This window comes from Pezoporus wallicus, unplaced genomic scaffold (assembly GCF_028554395.1).
Source record: "Pezoporus wallicus isolate ANWC-B61680 ecotype Strahan unplaced genomic scaffold, APGP_CSIRO_Pwel_v1 scaffold_6362, whole genome shotgun sequence".
Lineage (NCBI taxonomy): Eukaryota > Metazoa > Chordata > Aves > Psittaciformes > Psittacidae > Pezoporus > Pezoporus wallicus.
Genome location: NW_026637663.1, coordinates 5,648,824 through 5,670,807, shown reverse-complemented (window position 1 = coordinate 5,670,807; position 21,984 = coordinate 5,648,824). Strand labels below are relative to the sequence as shown.

General features: G+C 41.2%; 1 protein-coding gene across 5 annotated transcripts in view; it reads left to right on the top strand.

Moving 5' to 3' along the window:
* Positions 1–21,984, top strand: part of RPS6KA2 (ribosomal protein S6 kinase A2) — a 294,149-nt gene that overhangs the window by 200,046 nt on the left and 72,119 nt on the right. For all 5 annotated transcript variants that reach the window (XM_057406938.1, XM_057406939.1, XM_057406937.1 and 2 more), the window contains exon 3: positions 2,360–2,441. In XM_057406938.1, coding sequence (XP_057262921.1) covers positions 2,411–2,441 — 31 coding nt within the window. In that variant the 5' untranslated portion in view covers positions 2,360–2,410. The remainder of the gene's footprint in view (positions 1–2,359; positions 2,442–21,984) is intronic.

Sequence of the window (21,984 nt, the reverse complement as noted above, 5' to 3'; positions counted from 1 at the left end):
CACACAGTGTTCTTGAGTCATCTGTTTTGGAGGGAATCCTGTGCTACAGGGAACAGCTGACTAGTGACTGTAGCATCAGTTGATAATTGTGCTTATTACAACGATATGAGTATTACATGCTTTGCAAGATTGCATTGAAGATACTGCAGCCCAGTATTTATGCAGGTGCAGCATGCTGTGCTGTTCCATGTGCAGTACAGCTTAAAATAATTATTTTAAATGTTTGTGGTTTTGGGTTGTTTTTTGTATAAAGATTCCATAACCATTCTTACAGAATAACAATACAACTGTGAAAATCTAGTGTTTGGGAAAGCTTGCTTTTGACTTTCTCTTTGCTTTCAGTGTAATGCAAAAAATGAATCTTTTACTTGGGCTGGATAGAAAAATATCCCAATATTTCTCTGTCTAGCCGAACTTCTAATGAATTGACTTCCTGTTAATGCTGGAGCAGCTGATCTTAATTTATCACGAAAGGTAATGAAAAAAACTTCATAGAATCATCTAACCATAGAATATTTAGGGTTCGAATGGACCTTAAGATCATCTAGTTCCAACCCCCCTGCCATGGGCAGGGACACATCCCACTAAACCATGTCACCCAAGGCTCTGTCCAACCTGGCCTTGAACACTGCCAGGGATGGAGCATTCACAGCTTCCCTGGGCAACCCGTTCCAGTGCCTCACCACCCTTACAGTAAAGAACTTCTTCCTTATAGCCAATCTAAACTTCCGCTGTTTAAGTTTGAACCTGTTACCCCTTGTCCTATCACTACAGTCTCTAATGAAGAGTCCCTCCCCAGCATCCCTGTAGCTGTCATATGTGTTCCTGTTGTATCCAGGTTTCATCATTTGTTTCTACAGTTGTAAGTGTCAGAAGTATTTGTATGTTCATCAAACTAGGAAAGAGGAGATGGGAACAAGCAACGGATGCCCAAGCTCAGCTAGTTAGGGCAGCTCGGCTGAGGAATTGTTCATATCTCATGTATAGGGAACACCTTGAGAAGGAAAGTCTCACCAAAAAAGTATCAGAACATGTCGTTGAGGTATTATAGCTGTGATGCTGTCAGATGTGAAAGCCCTGGTTAAAGTGTTCAGAGAGATTTACACTGGTTTGGGTTTTTTTTTTTTTCAGCTTCTCTACCTGCTTGTTAAAAGTTGTTCTCCCTTCCCACAAAGCTTTCCTCAAAGGGTATTCTAAAAAGAATCATAATATGTTTACGGGTATTTTTTTTTTTCAAGAGGAAGAGTTTTTCAACTTGAAAATAGTGTGCTAGAAAGAGACTTCCTCCTTCCTTTTTTTGGCTTTTCATATTCTGGGTGGAGATGGTTAACAAAGCTGCATGGTTCCTGAACAAGCAATGAATAAAATAGTTGTCACAGATTTTTGTAAACCAAGTAGACATTCATGAGCTACATAATTTCATCCAGCCTTTGTTAGTTTATATATTTAGAAGTATATGCTATCTACATGGGCTTATATTTCTTTCTGTGTTTGGCTTTACTTCTGTTTCTGTCCAGTAACACAAGTGCTGAAATAAAAACAGAGACACTGTTGTCTGGTATTTCTGCCCTCAGCAGACAGAGTCAGTCCTGGGAATCAGCTAAAAAATCTGTTTGTTTTGTTTTCAATTCTTAAAACACTGAAAGTCTAATGAAGACCAAACTAAATTACCCATTCCTTTGTTCACTACCCCTCCAGTGCTCAGATGCACTTAGGGGCAGATAAGAAGGAGCCTTATGGAGTGAAACAAAGAGGATACAGTTTTAGCTACAATTTTATTTTATCTCGATTACAAATTTACATTGTCAGAAGATATATCATAGGAGGCTATAACAGGGAAAACTACCTTTGTTATAGCATATTTGTTAATCATAGTCCTACTTTTTGTTAAGTACAGACAGATTTTTTTAGCTTCAGCTTTTCGCTTCAGCTGCATCTTAGGCAAGTCACCATTCATGACTTATGGCATAAATTACAATCAATTGTTGTCTGAGGGTTTTTGTCCTTAATTTAATTGATGGCAACAATTTTAAGACCCTGCACGTTCTTAAGCACAAATGAGACGTAACTTATTTTGATGTAAAGCTGTTCAGAATATGGGGAGAAGTTTGTGCCCTGATTCTGACTGTTCACCCATCTTCAACTGAATGTGTAAGGGCAATTAATAATGTTGGACTTACATTCTTTGTGAGGGGTGAAGGCTTAAAACTGAAAAATTCCGGAGCCAGCTCAACCAATTGCAGGTGAGATAGCTATGAAATACTTTCAGCTAACAATTTCCTGAACTGTAGTATTTGTTCCTCTGTCAAATGCAGCAAGGCTTGTAACTGGAAGCTCAGTGTTCATCTGCTTTTTACAGGTATTTCTAGTGAGGAAGATCAAAGGATCTGATGCGGGTCAGCTTTATGCAATGAAGGTACTTAAGAAAGCAACTCTGAAAGGTAAGGATCGGGACAGCCTCTGCAGTCTCTATTTCTGTCGTAGCTTTTCATTAACGTTTCTTGCATTGCTTCTATCTTACAGTACATAACAGTGCACAAATACATCTCTACCACCCTCCAGAATCCTACCTCACTCTAGGGAGTGTTCTAAAAAAAACATATGCAAAAAAATGTTACCTCTGCAGTGTGGGAGCAGGAAAACAGAACTTCAGAGTTTAATAGCTGAATGCTTTCTTCACTTTCTTGGTGTTATCTATAGGACTTCTATTGGACGTATATTAATTTGTATCGCAGTGGCAGTATCTTTCTGTTGCTGAAGTAAACTGAAGTAAGTATTTTTAAACAAGGATATTGGTGAAGTAAAACACAGCTCCTACTGGGTTGAAAAGCCTTCCAGCTGGTGCCTCTCACTATATGCCTAGAAATTCATGACAAAGTATTTTCAAGTGCAAGAAGTCATTTTGAGGTTGTTGAGATGATGCTGTTTCCTAGCTCGTGACCAGTCAGTGAGTGGTCTATAGTAGGCTAGGGCTGAATGACTGATGTTTAAATCTGGTCATCCTCTTCTGGGACCACGGGCGGCTACAGCCTCACTCAGACAAAAAAAAGAAATATCTAGGAAAGCACAGGACTGAAAAACAGAATAAGTTTGGTCTCAGCTGAAGTCCTTACTGTTTTTTTCTCCACAGAGTTAGTAAGACTCGGTTGTCTTCTTGATTTCCTGACTGAGCACTGTACGCTGTTTTCCTTCTCAAAAGCCTTACGCTTTTTGCTGATAAGGTAGATAGTGTTCATTTTGCCCAGAGCAGCTCTTTTTGTTCTTTTCTGGTCAATGTGGGTTTGCACAATGCAGTATAGTGCCTGAATTTCTATTCCAATGTTAAACAAAATCATTTTGAGATAGTTCCGATGACTTAAAAGTCCAGGTTGTTTTAGAATGCCTTAATTTGTGGGACCAAAAGAAAAATTAAACTACCTCTGATTACAAGGTAGAGTTACAGCAGGTGGTGGCAGGCAGACGCAGCACCTCTTCTGAGTGCTAGTCAAAATAGGGAAGTGGGCAAATAAGTATTTCCACGTTTCCTTCAGCTAAGAAAGCCTTTTCAAAGAAACATTAGTTTGGAGCAATACTGGCGTGCTGATCTTTTTGTTTGAAATGTACAAGAGAAAATTTGTTCTGGCAGGACAGCATGGTGCAAATAACCACTTAAGTAGTAGTGGATGTAATACATAAAAAGGAAAAGTACTTATGCACAGTACCTATAATAGAGTGATTTTCTGACTTATCAACCAAGAGCAGAACTGAAGTACCCAAACTGAGCTGAACTCAACTCTCAGAGCATTCCCTACCAGGCTGGGCACAGTGTCTGAGGAAGGACCACATGACCCCTCTGATGTCAACATGTACCAGGGACTAATTTCTGTTCTTTTAAAAGCCCAGAACTTTTCACCCAAGGTAAAAATTGGTATATAAATCTGAGGTGTGTTGATCTGAAAGAGCTTTGGAGAAGGGAAAGGTTTCTTTTGCTACCCCAAATTTATTACTTAACACCCTACTTAAAGTGTTATTACTTAACACTTGTCATCTCTTAATATATTTTAACTAAATCGATAATGTTAGATTCCACTGGGAAAAAAAAAACAAATAGTATTTTAGGAAGCCTTGAAATTTAGATGGTGATTTTAAACTACTCGGAGTGTTCTATCGTATGTATCTGTTCATCAAGAACAGGCATCTCCATGTTTGAAGTTCCTTGGTTAGTCACAGCGCATAGAACCACTACTTTTCTCCTCCCTTGGCTGTTACAGCAGGCTGTTTATTGTTTTCTCAAGTGTGGGTCACAAGATCTAAAGTTGAAGCTGCTTTGTGATTTTGCTGGACTGCATTTCTCTCCCATTCAGGCTACTTACCCCTCTGACTGGTAGCTCTGAATTTCCCAGTAGGAACTAATTTGTCCACACTAGTTTCTGCAAATAAGTTAAACCTGGCAGCTGTTTAACTCAAAGTACAGAAGTGAAGGCAAAACCCCATTGGCCCAGGGCAAGTGAGGTGAGCAACAATGAGGATTGCTGTCAGTGAGCTTCCATGTAACTTTTGGCGCAGAGAGAATATTTCTGACAGCTTAATTTCATCTTTTAAGTGAAAGTGCTAGATTATTGCTGCCTACCTACATTCAAAAAGGCTGGAATTAACTCCAGTATGAAGTATTTATTATGTCAAGTAATGGGAGCAAAGCCATATGTTCTTGTTAGCACTGCATTCAGTATTTACTGACAAAATACATGATACTAGACAGATTGCTGTGTGACTGTGCTTCCTAACTTATACTCTGCACAGTATAGCATGGAACAGCAGAGCTCTCAGTGCCAGTACCACTGACATGGCCACACAGTCGTAAATATCATAGCTTTTTTTTTCCTACATAAAATGAAGAAATGAGAAAAGAGGAGGGGGTAACAAAATTGTTTTTTCTTTTCGGAATTAGTCTGAATAATTAAAACCTTTGTAAGTGAGAATGTGAGGAAGTTAAATGCCTTCAGGAGTGATGGGCTAAAACTAGCTTTTATGTAGAACAGACATAGTGGGGTCTGCCAATAGAGTTTCCTATCCCAGGAACCTGACTGTGGTCATGACTGGCTGGTAATGTTTAGGAAGAAGCAGAAGTACAAAACAGGGCTTCCTCCAGTGGGTCTGCTGCCTCTTTCCAAGGTATTTGTCCCTTATGAGCATGATCCAAATTTCACCAACAGCAAAGGGTACAGCAATCAGCAGCAGCACTCTTCAAGCATTTACAGCTCAAAAAAGTTGTTTGATACAAAAGAGGCTTTGTAGATCAATTGCATATGTAGATTTAAACTTGAAAAAGATCTGCTCAACAGCAGGACCGTTCCTGCTGTGAAGGGAGAATTAGACTCCAAAATATTCCAGTTTAGACTGTACAGGTTTACAGAGGCACATGCTGTACATATGAACGTTTGTGAAAATGAAAGAAATCTTCACCACTTGAAGGTTCATATTAAATGTAGAGTATATCTGAATAAGCACCTATAACAGCATGGATCCCTGAAAGTGAGAAAGCCACTGCTCCCTTAAGTTATAGATGAGAGCATCATTCAGACGTTTCTTTCCTTCATGCCTCATTTCCTTTAGCTGGAGCTTGTGGGTATCTGTTTTTTAAAGGAGAGAACTGAAGAAACTAGATAAGTGTTTCATTCTAATTACTAATTTTAGGAAAACCTTGTCCAAAATATTTGAGAATTTTATGTCTGTTAGGTGAGAGATAGCAAATGCATCAGATTCAAGGCTCTGTGTATGTATAATTCATCTGTCTTTAAAAGTCTATTAAATTACAATACCCTATTAGCTACCTTTGCAAATATAAAACTCCTTGTGGGGTGCCAGGTGCTCAAAGACATTTAGGCACTTAAATACTTTCCAAGAGTGAGACTTTTGTTTTTTAAGATGTCATTATATAGTAGTATTAAATATGCCATCTTAAAATGTTGCTTTTATATCTTCATTATACTACTTTTATTTCCCCTTAGAAAACGAGATTCTTAGATTAAAAAAAAAAAAATTTAATTAGAATGATTAAAAGCTTACATATATATTAGTGAGTCATGACTGCCCAGCCTGAAGGCACCATGAAACTGAGGAAACAGAAGGAAAACAGGGACTATTTATTCTGTGTATATGTGTGCCTTGTATTCACCAGCAAAGCTGGTACAGAGGCAGGCTGATTATTTCAGTTCACTTGGTATTTCTTTAAAGGTGTCTCAGGCTCGATCAGCTTTACTAGATGTGATTCAGGATTCTGTGAACAAGAAATGTTTAGATCACTTACAGTGTAAGCCTCATTAAATACCTGTGAAGTACTTATAAATCCCCAACAGGTTGCTGTGCTGAAATGTAAGAGCTACCTCTGGAGATTGAAAATCAAAGACCCATCCCTTTAGGAGAAATGCAGTCATAGAGTAGCATGAAGCCATAATTCGCTGACATAATGCTTATGAACTTTGTAAATATTACAGTGGTGATCTAGTGAAGGTTTATGCGATGGGTCACAAGGAAGTAGTTTGTATCTGCCCGTCCTGTTGGTAATGGGCTGTATAATTCTCAGTAATGGAAGCTATTTGACCCTGAGAACTGAGAGTCTACCTGTTTCTGGTTATGTTGTTTACAAATAGTAATCTGTTCTGTCAAAAGCTCTTAGTGCTTTGAATTTTATGATCTCCTCAGTCTAAGCTAGTAGGCTTTTGGGTTTACAATTGTGCTGAGTGCATGTGACGGTTATAGATGGTTATAGTAAGTGGTGAGAGTAGCTTTAGTGACTCACAGAGAGCTTGTGGTATTCTCAGGGGTGTTAGATCAATGATACTAATTATACACTAAATTGGCAACTAACTTGGATGTCACCAGCTGGATCATGGTTTTCATCTAAAGCATTGATAAAACTGCCTCCCTCTTTGGACACTAACTGAAGTGGCTTCTTCAGTTTTCCTCTGAATGCCACTCAGTTTCCCTGCGATGACTGTGGTATATAGATCTAAGATGTTGGAACTCCAGTGGTTTCCCTCTGCTTTGAATAGAACAAAAACTCCTCTGTATACCTCATGAGTGGCTCTAAAATGTAATCATCAGCCTAGTCATGTGCTCAGCCCCACAGCAATGCTCTGGACCTCGCCTGTTCGCATGGAAGTTCTGTAGGACAGGAGTCAAGGAGAACATCTCCAGCTTTGTGCTGAACTACAGAACGTGCCAACCTTGCCCATCAAGAATTAGGAGCAAGCTGGAATTAGTAGCTGTTATCTGAGGAGGGAGGACTCCCTTTCTTCCTGTGGGAGTTTTGAAAGTGAAACCAAGAAAATCTTCGACTCAGGGCTTAGAGGTCACTACTGGGCTGTAGCTTTACAGTGCCTTTGCTATATCAGGCCATCTCTTTCTTCCTCTCCTAAAAAGTCAGCTTATCTAGGGCTTCCTTTCTGAAGGGGGAAAGGGTACAGGACATTTGGGAGCTCACTTAGGTGGTTTCTAGTGGGCTGTGTAGAATAATGCATTCATATAAGGAATATGAGCTGTAGTTAGGCTAGCTCACTGTGTGTCAGCAAATATAGTGTCCCAACCTGAATATCCTACAAACTGGACAGAACAAAAATGACAAAAAGCCTTGTCAGAAGTTTATTTTCATAGTGTTTGCTAAAAAGCCTTGACTTGTGCTCATTGAGTTTGTAGCTTCTGGGTTACATACTTAATACCCTGTAGTGATTCTGTACAGTGTTTGAATTCAGGTTTGGATGAGAAGGTAAAACTTTTGTCTCTAAATATAAACAGAGCATGTGCCACTTAAAGATTATATTATCTGTTTGTGTTCAAGCCACGTGGGACTTCTCATTGTATGAAATCCCAATTAATTTATAGCTTCTTCACAAAGCCGAGTGCATGATAAAGATCCTGTTATCAGGCAAAAATTCCCACCATTAAGACATTCAAGAAATGAAATCTGGATATTAAAAATACTCTCTGCTTTGTATCAAGGGAACATTTTGGCTACATTGTTTTTACATAAAAACCTGTTGTTCCTCATGGAGCTTTTCCTAACTGCCAAAGAAAACTCATCTTTCTCTTGAAAATTTTGGCTGTTGAGCTCTGTTTAGAGTCACCTTGTTAAAATCTTTGTTCAGGTTGCTAGATAGCAATTTCTACTTACTGTCCTAAGGAGGACAGAAATATTAAGCCTTCACCTTATATACTGGTAAAAATTATAAACAACGTCTTTATCTTTCTCACTGTCATTCAGCCAGACTGATTTCCATACAAGCACACACTTCTGTGCTTGTCATACATTCTGTAGGTAAGTGCAGCAGTATTGCCTGTTCTTTTCCTACCCATGCATTTGTTCCAGTACAACTCTGCTGTTACAGCAATATCAAAATACAGCTCACTGCGTAGTTGTATGTTCATTTGGAACAGCGCTTCGGCACCATAGTATGTTGTTGCCTCAAATAGCTTTGTTTTATTCTTCCCAAAGAAACATAGGACAGGACTCACAAGCAAAACCCAGCTTTCTCCACGAGAAGTTTAGGGGTATAGCAGAAACTGTGATGTAAGTCCTAGCATCAAACAGCATTGGTGCTTTGGCTTGGACCAGGCTTTTGAAGCAATCCTTCCAGTCATCTCTCTTTGCTGTGCCTTGGTTTGCTGGGCATAGCAGTTTCAGAGCACTCAAGCTAGGTTCCCTCTTGATGAAACTAAATCAGGAGTACACTAAGTGCCTTCCAGTCTCTTGTAGGCATTCAGGTCCTGGGATTAAAGTGTGACATCAAGTGTGGGGCAACCTCATAATTAGCATCTAGTCCTTGAGCAGTTCCATGGACCCCATTAGCAGCAGCTGAAAGTGTTGTGTTATTCAGGTATTCATATGATGATTCCATATACAGCACAAAGGAGATTCAAATCTGAAATGGGAGGAATACAGCACTGAAAAGTCTATGATTTCTTTGGCAGAAAGGATATGTTCTTCACCTGTGATCAAATTATGCAAGTTTGTTCTAAGCATTTGTCGAGTCATACTCTTCTGTTAATGAAATATGGAAAGAATGACTTCTTTAAAATTTCTGGAAAGAAAGCAGCTCTTGCAGGTGCATTTGAATGTGTCCCTTGGCTATCCCAGCCAGTCAAGGAATAGCTGCTGGGGTTTTTATCAGAAATAAGTAGTCCATCATGCTCATTTCTTTTTTTGATAGTAAAAAGCAATTTTCTAAATTGCCTTGTAATTTTCAGTCAATTTGCCATCTACTTTAAAGTTTCGATTGATCCTGCTGTGCTTGACACAGTGAATAAGTAGCAGTGAAGATACTTTGAAACTGCAGTTCCTGCAGTTTACTCCATCAATAAAAGGCTTTCAGACCCAAACTCATTCTTCAAAGTCATAGGATCATAGAACGATTTGAGTTGGAAGGGACATTAAAGATCATCCAATTCTTTAGTGCCATCACTTCCATGGGCAGAAGCACCTTCTACTAGACCAGGTTGCCCAAATCCCTGTCCAGCCTGGCTTTGAACACTTCCAGGGATAGGGCATCCACCTGTTCCAGTGTTTCACTGCCTTCACAGTGAAGAATTCCTTCCTAATATTTAATCTAAATCTACCCTCTTTCAGTTTAAAGCCATTCCTCCTTGTCCTACGTCCCTGTAGGAGACTTGACCAAGAGCTTTCACTACTGTTTGCTTTCCCTAGATTTATTCTGTTGTATTCATTGCACTGTATATCCAATTACAGTTATGTGCAGTTATTCCCAAATTGGTTGTCACTATACCGGAAAGACCACATTTGATATTTTTTATTGTCAAGTAGCAGATTACTGTTAGTTGCTTTTGTGTAGTTTCAGGAATGGAGAGACTGCACGGACAGTTGTCCTGAAACCACAAGTGAAATGTTTATCCTGTTTGACAAATGTGGTGCTATTCTGTTTTATCTGTAGAAAACTAAATTTATGAGGAAAGGACTGGGAGGTGCAACGGCCTTTGCCAGCCCCTCCACCCCTCCCCAGCAACAGCATGGGAAACACAGAGAAGAGAGAAAAGCACAACTTATTTTAACTCCAGCAGATCTATGAAGAATGATGTGAAGCTCCAGCTGAATGAACGACTCCAGAGTGCGACAGGCGCTGCTGGCTGTGTGCAGTGCTCTGCCTGGGCCAAGTACCTGGGAGTGAGGTCTGACTGTTTCCTTGGACAGCCACAGAGTCTCAGTGGTTCTGCTTTGGAAGCTTAACTTTGTGTCCCTGACTGGGTCTGGTCCAGGTAAACCCACTAGTGTGGGACTTGGGGTGTCTCCTGTGCCTTGCACTGCTACTTAAGCATTGTCTGGAAGGTACCTGAAGAAGTCCATCCCCTCTGGCCTAGGGGAGCGCAGCTGTGTTCTTCTGTCATTCCTGACAGAAGTTTGCCTAACTTGTTCTTAGACTGTCTCTATTCCTACTCTTACAAAATGCTTCCCAACACCTGTCCCATATCTGTCTTGCCAGAGCTGAAGCCATTAGTTCACATCCTTTCCACCGAGAACAGTTTCCTCACTGAAGTTTTCTTCCACATCTTAAAGATTGTTATCATGTTTAGCTTCCATCTTCTGTAGGCTGAGAATCTTTTTATCTTCCTTTCCTTCCTCAGGATTCATTTTCTCTACATGTCTGGGTTAGAAGATTTAGTTATCCACTAGGTTAAGTCAAAAGTGACTGTTACAGAAAACATGATCTCTGACTGCATGTTCTGGATCTCAGGTCCTCTGTGAATGCTTTGTCATGACAGAAACAGTAGCTGTACCTCTGCTCTACAGAGCAGATTACTGAAAATTCAGGAGGTTTAATTGAACAGATAAAAATGTCCTACTGCAAAGATGGAAGAGTGGTCATATTGTTGAGATGTTGAATGCTTCTTCCCTTGGGGAGTCCTATTCAGAGAATGTTCCTAGGGAAAGCTTGCCCTCGGGTAGAAAGGTTTGTAATACTGCTGTTCTTTTCATTGATGTTTGAGACAGCAGCATTTCTAGAGGGTTGTTTCAGTTCTTCGTGGTTGCCTGCAGCTGTCAACCCCCATTCCCCTCTCTCATGCATTTAGCTTCAGAATTAAGCAGAACATCAGGATGTGTCCAGGCCAGTCAGCCTTTACCAGTGGTGATGTAACAGTGGTCACTGTTTTATTTTGTCTATTACCCTTTTCCTTTCTTGCTGGTGTCCTGTAAGCCAAATGGAAATCTTCCTGTGGAGGCCTGCTTTTCTGGTTTTCTTTTGGCTTGGTTTTGGGGCTTGAAAGTTTTTGTGTCTTGTTTATCTTGTGTTCTCTTTAATGAGCTTTGTAAGATTTCTGTTTGCTTGTAATACTTCTAATTTGAAGAAGCCCTCTGCTGAAAAAGAGAAGTTACTGCTGGCAACCCATCAAGTCAGCTGCACAGCACATGAATGAGCCACAAACCTTTTAATCCTGCCCAATGTCCAAGAGTTTGCTGTTGATACCATGAGGCTGCGTGAATTACAGGAAGAGAAAAAATGGTCTTTTGGCAAATACAGGCTCAAATGCTTTTAGTTTTCATCTCCTTTGACTTTAGGTCTTGTAGTCTTTTCTTTCGTGGCAGTCTGTGTTTACATAGGAGCTGGTACCTCAGTTTAGGAGTTACAAGACTTTGACTCTGCTCATATCTCTGCCACCAGCCTGCTGCATGAACATAAACCAGCTGCTATTACTGCTGCTCCCATTCTCAATCTCCATATCTATAACGTTAACCTAATTATGCCAGCTTGCTCTTCACAGTGCTCAATGTCTTTATGAAATGTAATAGGTATTAATGGAGATGTTATTAACGCTCCTTCCCACTTAAGTGCAATCTGCCACATTATGGAATCCAAACCAAGAAGTTGTTAGAAAATGTCTGTTCTGTATAACACAGTGACTGTTCGAAATAATCAGAGCTATGAATCAACTGTACTTTTGCATAAATTTGTAGCTATAGTGGAAAGCTAAGGTGGGAATAAAATAGCTAAATATCCCTGGGATTTTTAACCTCCCTGATGGACTCTGCATGTCTTTGGCTGTGGTACAAATCCACTATCTATATGAAAAGCATTTGTTTGTTCTGTTCCCTGAATAAGTTGCACCAGTTGGAGCATCCAACATAATTGCTATGGAATTGATTTCAGCTGCCTGCAATTGCAGTGCATTTGTAGTTGGTTGGAACCCAAATTCAAAAGCATCCTTGGGGATATGCACCCCGTTGCTTTTACTGGTTCCTACAACACAACAGAACAATGTTATTTCCTTTCAAACACAAGGACAGATTAACAAGAGAGGTCAACACTGCCACTTGATGCCATTTTAAGTCAGAATGATGGCAGAGGTTAGGGGGTCAGTTGCACTGGGTTGCTTTGCCTCACAGCCTTGCACTTGGACCGCTTGTAAACCTTGAAACTGCTGGCCCGGTGTTCTGTTCACAACTGCTGCTGGAGATGAGCTAGCACTCAGCTGGCTCTCCATAAAAGTTGGATGGCACAGTGCGGGAGACTGCCATCTGGGATTTGTTTCAATGGAAACAAAATCATTCTCTGTGTTTTTGTACTTCTCAGGTGGGTTACACATGTCAGTTACAGCTTTCTCATGGCTGTGGCATTTACTCCAAGTTGGAGGTTTTGCTGATGGTTCAAAGAGAGACCAGCAGTCAGCATCAACGACAGCCTCTCCTTTCTGTTTTGTCTACAGCATTTTCTATCTGCATGTACACTCAAGAGTTTTCCATGGTGCAGTAATTTAACTGACATTTTCTCAGCAGCAGGTTATTTTTTTAAATTTGGGCAAAACCAGAATTGCTCAGATAATTGTGCTGTGTCCCTGGTCATCTTTCAGTCTTTGTGCTAGGACATAGTTGCCATTTAGTGGGCAATTGTCATCATCAAAGCTGTTAGCTCAGAGCTGCCTTTCATGCTCAGAGGAGTTTCAGGTTTATGCGATTGTACTCCTATATAGGTTTTGTCAATGCTGATCAGTTGAATTTTGTTTCATTATGGATACAATAAGCTATACAATGTAAATTATTCATGACGTACATCTTGGTAGGATTTAAAGAAATGCAGGAACTAACTTGGCCCTTGCATGTTATCATAACAAAAAATAATTTTCAAATGTATGTTTAGAAGGACTTTTGTTTTACATGGTGCTCCCCACATTTGGGTCACCTTTACCACCTATCTCTGCCTCCTAGAAAACTTGCCCCATAAAGGGAAAAGGATGGGACCCCAGCTTGTTCCCTCTCTTTCTGGCTTTGTTCAGGAAAATAGCCAGTGCCTTTGCTCAGCAGCTCCCAGGAGCAGGCTTTTACACAGAAGATGGCTTCTTAAGCTGCATGTTTTGACCTTGGTCCCAAGGAAGCCAAAAGGCTCTTCCTAGACCATCAAATTGTCGTGGTTTACACCCAGTCAGCCATAAATCACGCAGTTGCTCTCTCATTCCCCCCCCCCCCCCTTGCCCTCGCCCTGCTCCCGGAGCGATGGGGAGGAGAATCAAAAGAATGTAGCTCACATGGGTTGAGATAAGAACAGTTTAGTAACTAAGGTATAACACAAATCACTGCTGCTACCACCAATAATAACAATGATAAAGGAAATAACAAAGGAAGAGAATACAACACCTCAGCACCTGCCAACCGATAACTCACCCCACCCTGCTCAACTGAGCACTGACCGATACCTAGTCCTACCCTGCAGTGCACTAGCCCTTCTAGGTAATTCTCAGTTACATCCTGGGCATGACCTGCTATGGTATGGAATACCTCTTTGGTCAGTTTGGGTCAGGTGTCCTGTCTCTGGTTCCTCCCGGCTTCCCCTCCTCCCTGGCAGAGCATGAGATTCACAAAGTCCTTGGTCAGTCTAAACATTTGAGCAGTAACTAAAGACATCGTTGTTATCAGCACTGTTCCCAGGCCGAAAGTCAAAAACACAGTACTGCACCAGCGACTAAAGAGAAGAAAAATGACTGCTACTGCTGAACCTAGGACACAAATAAATGCCCAGCCTTTATTTAGCTGTCTTTCAACCTACTGAAATTTGGACTTTCCCATTTTTCAGAAGCCCCTCAGCTGTGCCCAGGTGAGCTGGTGCACCCCAAGGCAGGGGAAAGCTGGCATCCCTTGAGCCAGGCTTCAGAGGTAGCAGTGGGCTTGGAGGTATGCTATGGTGTGTGGAGACAAGGAAAAAGCAATAGGAAGAGCAAAATCTCAAGCAGAGAAGTGGAGGTCCAGGAAGAGAGACAGATGGTCATGGTCAGCACTTGCTCCAGGCATCATTTTGCGGGGAAGACTGAGCTTTGTGGTGGGAGCAAGACAGGGCCAGAGCTAGTCTTCTCAGGCTTTGGGAAGCAGGCAATAGCTGTCTGCCAGCTTCTCCAAAAGCACCTTTCTGCTTGGGACACACACAGGGCTGTGAGGGAAGAAGGCTGCTCTGCTCCAGTGCTGTCAGACTGGGTGCTCAGTGGCCTCCCTTGGTCACTCTTTTGCTCCCTCCCCTTCCTTGGATGGGAAGTGGCAGGAGCAAGGCTGCTCAACCCTGCCACCAAGGTGGGGATGGAAGGGAACTGAAGGGTGGCTATCGGTGGGACAGACAGAGCAAAAAGTAGCTGCTCATGAGGCGAAAGACTTGGCCTTGCTACATGAGATTTGCCAGTGTCAGAGAGCTCCTTATATGAATCTTCGTTAGAAATAAGCAGAAACCCTGCCATGCTCTTATGACGCACTTGGGTTTTAGTTTGCTGTAGTTTATCAAATGTGAGGGTATGAGAGCACTTCTTCACAAGCAGAACAAAGCAAGCAACTACCAAAGCAAAGCTTTTAAGAAGAAGCCTGAAAGTTTGCACTCTGCGTTTGGGGAGTATGGTTTGTGAGCAGTCACTGGGAGGACTCTCACAGGGCTGGTAGCCACTGTGCTGAGTGGCCCAATGGGAGCTGCCTTACCCCTCTGCTTACCTCAGCTATCACCTATGGAGTAACAGCTGTAGTGATCCTAGGCTCTGGGTAAGGCTGTTTGAGATCTCAGGATTAAAAGCACTGGGTGGAAGCTAAATGTCTCATGATTATTCTTCACAGGGTTCTCAAATCCCAGTGCAAATTTTTAGTTTGTGTTGTTTTGTTGTTCTATTTTTCATTTGTTTTTTCCACTCTGCTGAAATACTCTTAACATAATGTTGCAGTCATTAATCCTGGTACAAATGTTCTGTTTCAGCCAGTCTCCCAAACGCTTGTGCATGGTAGTGTAATCTACATTTTTTTTTGTTTTAAATCATGCTTTATTGAGGTGGAGTCACTGCAGCAGAGCAGCACGTAGTGAAAGATGCAATTAATTCTCTGCAGCAGGGCGGGGTGGTTTCTTACTAAGTCATTATTTAACTTTTTCTGTTCAGTTTTGTTTTAAAATGTGATGAGGCTCCAATCCCAACCCTTTGCTCCACAGGGTCCAGTTGGTTATGGTTTGCCAGCCACAGCCTATATTTCTTCTTTTTCTGTTTCACTTACCTCCTCCTATTTATATTCCTTTCTTTCCTTTTATTTTGATAAAAAGTCTTCTCTGTCCTTCATGTTCATGTCCTTTAAATATTTATCTGCTCTCCTCCTGTCTCCCTTTAGTTATTGCTTAGTACAGTTTATGTTTAGCACTTGGCAGTTACCCAGTGACATAGGAAAAAAGATTTCCTCTGCAGTTAGGTATTCTTTTAGAGTTCAAGCAGCTACATATATTTTCAGAACTGTATACAGGGACTGAGATGTAGATGGTGTCATCTTATTAATGTCAACACCAGTTTTACTACTGAGTGTTTTAGGGCCATGATTTCACTTAGAGACTCTCTGGACTTAGTCATATCTTCCACAAGGCTCCCTATACGGTAGTGGAATCCAGGCTGAAAAATAATTTGTGATTGTCTGGACACTGTGTTTCTCTCCTTGCAGGAGAAAACATTAGAACAGGCTTCTTTTTCTTGTTGTTTGTGTGGCCAGGGCTTGGTGGTTGCAGAGCTTTAGTCAGTGTGTTGGTAAGAACACGAGACCAGGCTTTTCCTTACACTCTAATTTAGGCAATGACCTTGCCTTGACTTCGCACCCTACTTGCTGATGGGACTGTAGGCTTCTTCAGTGACAGACAGCCGTCTCGCAGATGCTCATTTATTTTCATGAGGCAAACATATCAACGGAGCTATATTAAGTCTGCCTGTGTAGTATGTCAGGGCGTGGGCAAAGCAAAGGTTGGTTTTCCTGAATGTTGATATTAAACACCACAGTTTTCTTGAAACATCTGAGTTCTAAATTCCCATCTTTGTGTGCAAGTAGGTCAGAGGGCTGGGTTACCGGCAACCTGATAAACCGTAAAGCATGGTTTACAAATAGAAGCTGTCTCAGGGCTTCCTATTTCCTGTATCAATGGAGTGTCGTTGGTTTTGGATGATAGGCCATTATCCCAGCTTCCTCAGTGTTGCCTTAAATGAGCTAGGTACTCATTTCACAAACCAAAATATTTGGAATTCAGTAACTAAAATGCTCATCCAAAACATTTTGTTAGAGCAAGTCAGGTTGGATTGGCTCTGTGTTTACCAAATCCAAGCAGCTTAATGGAAGAAGTGTTTAGAGTGAGAGGTCAGCCTAGTGCAGTCACGGCTAGGGCTGCTGTGTAGCTCGGGGTGAATGTTAACATTTGCCTCGTGCTCTGTGATCAGTCCATCCAATCCCTCCCTTCTGAGAAATGCACTCTCCACTGTCCAGCCATTGCCTTGTGTTACGTGTATCAGAACTAAGCTGGTAAACTCTCTAAGCTGGTAGGCTCTCCAATTAGGCCAGTCACAAAAACATTACTTCATATTTTTGTATGTTTAGCCTACACTTGGAAGACACGTGGGTTCTGTTTCAAAAATTCGTGGTGGGCTTGGTGAACATACTTTTCCTGAAGCACCCATAAATCCTCTTTTTTTTGTTATTCCATCTTCTGAATGTGCTACTTTATGACTGATAAAGAAGAGATTCCGTATATTGGTGTATTGTTGCTGATAGAGCAGATCCACAGAACAGGACTGTTGAGTGAAATTTCACTTGCAAAAGCATTGGAAGTAAGCATTTCAGCAGAATGGTCTGGTTTGGTTATATATCTTTTTAAAAATTATTATATTTGTGTATGTTATAGTAAGTGTCTAAGAAATAATAGATCAAAAATAAATTTAAACCCTTTAAACAGGATTTTGATGCATCCAAAACAACTTTTTGCATTTTGTTTTGGCAAAACTTGCTGAATTTAGGCTTTTTATTCCAATTCAGAACAAAAGCCACAGCAAAAACATCTTTGAAAATATCCACAATTACAAGTTTCAAGCAACTCTACAGAAAACATTTACCATCGGTTCAGTCTATGAGCAAAACTGCCCTAAGTGGCAAATGACAGCATCCCAGTACATACGTTCTCCACAGAGGGATAATAACACATCCCCACTCCTTCCAGGAATTCTCACTTCATGTAATATAAAAGATTGTCAGTCTTGTCCATAGGCATCCCAACTGGACCAAGCAGGCAGTTCAATACTGTTCCATTAAACAAAATAGTATGGACTTGGGTGGGTTTTAAATCACACTCATGCAGGAGCACTTTGCCCTGAGTTACTGTCCTAGGGAGCTATCTGGAAGCTCCAGCACCACCTTCATCCCTTCCAACCTCTGCCAGGCTTTGCAAGTGAGCTACTTGTTACTCAGCCTGAAGGAAAAGAAACTTCACTTTCAGTGCAAATAGCTTTTTAGGTAGATTCTGAGACACAAAATGAAGGGAATTATGTTCTGTACAAGGATGGCATAAGGGGGGATATCTTTGCATTTCCGCTGCAGAGCCAGTGATCACCCAGTACTTTTCAATCATAAAAACTGTATTTTTGCCTTTGATGATATACTGAAGAACGTATTTGTGGTGAATACGAAAGCACAGACAGTTTTCACGCATTCAGAGTAATCTGCAAATGTTAGTCCTGCCCATAAAGCCCACAAAACAGGTGTGTTCTAAGAGCAAAGAGCAGCAACATTTGATTAGACCACTCCGGGCTTCAAGCTTAAAAGGCAAGCAGTGAAACTTGTTACCCTGAGAGACCAAGCAGTTCCTGGATGCCTGGATCATCTCCAGCTCAAGCAGGACAAGAGAAAAACAATTTCCTCGTTGCTTCTGGTGACTTAGCAACATCACAATAGCACACACAAGGCAAATCACAGTATCACAGTATGCTAGAGATTGGAAGGGACCTCGAAAGATCATCTAGTCCAATCCCCCTGCCGGAGCAGGAACACCTAGATAATGTTACACAGAAATGTGTCCAGGCGGGTTTTGAATGTCTCCAGGGAAGGAGACTCCACAACCTCCCTGGGCAGCCTGTTCCAGTGTTCTGTCACCCTCACTGAGAAGAAGTTTCTTCTCAAGTTTAAGTGGAACCTCTTGTGTTCCAGTTTGTACCCATTACCCCTTGTCCTATCATTGTTTGCCACTGAGTAGAGCCTGGCTCCATCCTCGTGACACTCCCCCTTTATATATTTATAGACACTTATAAGGTCACCCCTCAGTCTCCTCCAAACTATAGAGACCCAGCTCCCTCAGTCTTTCCTCATAAGGGAGATGCTCCATTCCCTTAATCATCTTCGTTGCCCTGCGCTGGACTCTCTCCAGCAGGTCCCTGTCCTTCTTGAACTGAGGGGCCCAGAACTGGACACAATATTCCAGATGGGGTCTCACCAGGGCAGAGTAGAGGGGAAGGAGGACCTTTCTCGACCTACTAACCACCCCCTTCTAATACACCCCAGGATGCCATTGGCCTTCTTAGCCACAAGGGCACAGTGTTGGCTCATGGTCATCCTGTCGTCCACTAGGACCCCCAGGTCCCTCTCCCCTACACTGCTCTCTAACAGGTCGTTTCCCAACCTATACTGGAACCTGGGGTTGTTCCTGCCCAGATGCAGGACTCTACACTTTCCCTTGTTATATTTCATCAAGTTACTCCCTGCCCAGCTCTCCAGCCTGTCCAGGTCTCACTGGATGGCAGCACAGCCTTCTGCTCATTAATAGCTTTATGCTCATTAATAGCAGAATGCCCCGGTAGGAAATATTAGGGACAGTGCTGCCTCTCCTATGCAGCTGCGTGCAAGCTAGCCACCACTGCAGCAGGGCAGTAGCTGCAAGAGAATTGGAGTCTGACAGGAGATATGAGAGAAGTTTGATAGAGAAATTCATCCCTCTTTGGACTGTATTTAAGAGTAGGACTGAGTCCTGTATGTACTTTACCTTTCCCCTGTTGGATTCCTGTAGGTTGGAACTAAATTTAGGTATCTCTTTTGTGAGGGGTTTGAGAGAAAGGCCAGATGTCTCATAACACGTTTAAGCAACTTTGTTGCAAAACTATGTGAAACAGCTACTAGTTTCTCCTTTCAGGTTATCATAATTTCCAGGGCTACTGATGAATGGTGTTTACTGGAACCCCTGAATTCTAAGGCTAGCCCTCTTACTCATTTATCATGTTGAAATTATGTGTATTTGTAGACCATGGGTAATTATTGCCTGTCAGTAAGAGTTAATATTGAAATTGTTTCCTGCAATAGCAGTAATAATAGTTATATATCTGTTCAACTGAAGTAAATATAATGAAAAATAGGAGTATGTTAAAGCAGAATTCAAGAAGCAAATATATTACTTCATGGATTTTGACAGGATATCATACCCACTAACATAAATAAAGTAAAATAAAACATATGCTTTACATCAGAAAAAAAAGATGACCCAGGTGCAGCTATGCAGAGATGTTTAAGGCTTTCGGTTTTGCATGAGTCATGGACAGATGTAGGTTTCCATCTGTAGGTTTTGGCTTTTAGGAGGGAGTTCCATGCTAGCAAATGGCAGCTTTTTCTGCTCTTCGTCAGGCCATTTGTTCAGTTTGCTTGTAATGATGTCAGTTAAAAGTAATTTGTATGATTGCATGGGGTAAGATTCTGACTTCGTTAGTGGTGTACATCACCATAGGATTGGGCTTTATGGTTATCATTGCACATCTGCAGCTTACAGACCTTGTGAAGGGAATGGTTTTACCTGGAAGCTGTGCACAGGCACATCTGTGTATATTCAGTTGGTCCAGTTCTGTTTGAAAATACACAGAAATTGAAATTTCACCTCTGCATGAGGACATGAGGTTTATATGATCATCTGGCTGGTTTGTTGGTCAGTACTTCTCTAATGAGAGGGTTTGAACCCACTGACTAGTTGCAGCCAAAAATCTAAAACACACTTAAACTCCTGCAGCGTCTGTGGGATTTTTTGGCTGGGGAGAGAGATCCAAGTTGGTGTTCCAGTGGGGAAATGGTGGGATGTTGCAGTTGCCAGAGGCTCCACTGGGCAGGAGGGAGTCCACCAAGCAGCACCCGCAGCCCACCAGACTTCCTTGCTGGGCAAGTGTGTCAGGAAGACACTGGGAGAGCTCGGGCTACTGCCTGAGGATTTATTTTCAGCAGAGTTAGTATATCTTTAAAACCCTGACAACTTCCATGTGACTTTTCTTTAGTATCATTAGACTTCATCAATCTGTCCTTTGACTCTCCTTGTTGCAAAATTGAGCAGAGGTACTTCAGAGGGATGTTGCCAGATTTAATTACCTTTTTTAAACATTTAGAGGGAATAATTAGTAAAATAATGAATAGGTGATAAATAATATAAATGGAAGTTCAATATTAAAAGTTTAGGATTAATTTAGAGATATCTGTCATTCCAGATCTCAACCTTGAAGTGTCCAAGCTACTTGAAAAAAGCCCAAACAAACAAACAAAAACCAAACAACAACAGAAACAAAACAAGCCTTTGATTTCTTTAAAGCCAAAAGTGTTGTTTCATGTAAAAGGGGGAAAAAAAAAGGGGGGGGGGGGGGGGGGGGAGAAAAATGACCTCTTCCAGACCCTGGCCTCCTAAAAATCATTATCCATTCATATTGATTTCCCAGAGTGCCCTTCTACAAAGGAGTGTCTCCAGCTCTGTGAATCTGTTTTTTCCCCTTGCCCCAGCAGCGCTAGGCTGAGTGGTAAAGCTCTGTTTTTAATGGCTCTTTCCCCATCTCTGTAAGATTTCATATTTGGGGGTGCAGAGGAGCTTTCTTCCAGAAAAATAACCCTCATGAAATTATCTACATTTTGAAAGAAATGTGAAAAAAAAAAACAGAACAACAAAAGCATGGGATATTATTGGTAGACTTCTACATTCAGATGTCAACAGGACACTTTTCATCTTTGTACATTGTAATAATGCTCACTGATAAGGTTTAACATGAAAAGCTGCTGTTTAGATTTAAGTATAATGCTGCGTGAAGCAGAAACACAGTAATGAGAATAGTATTTCCAAGCAGAACCATTGAAGCCAGACTATGGTACTTTTTTGGAAAGCCTGTGTTTCTCCATTTCTTGGGTAATTAGTCACCACACAAGTACTTTGTCTTCCAGACATACAGAGTGTGGATTTGAAATTAGAATCTAGCTTTCTGTTTTTGTGTACAATAGCCGGCATTAAAACCAGATGAAAATAACAGAAATAAAATTGAAAAGGATGCTGCACATAGTTTTATGTATATATTTCATTTTCTCTATCATTCATATGTTCCAGTGCTACGTGAAGAATTTGAAATTGAGTTGTATGTTCCTGATCCTGAGTCATATTTTGCTTTTGTTCCACTCAAGGCAGTGTGCTGAGCTTTAGGGAAGTGAGGAGAGTAATGGATGAAATTTAAATCCGTCATTTTATTCACTGATTTATTTCTCCTGCTACCAGTATTTGTTGATGGTGATTTAATTAAGTTAACTTAGTTTCTGGCTCCCCCTGTTCTTGCTTTGTTAATTAATTAGTGTTCCGCTTCTGGCTGAGCAGTGACATTTCTTATCAAAAGGTCATTTTGAAAGATAAGGATTGGCAAATGATTTGTAATCGATAATGCTTTTTGCCAAACACCTCTAAGCAGATTGTGAAACCC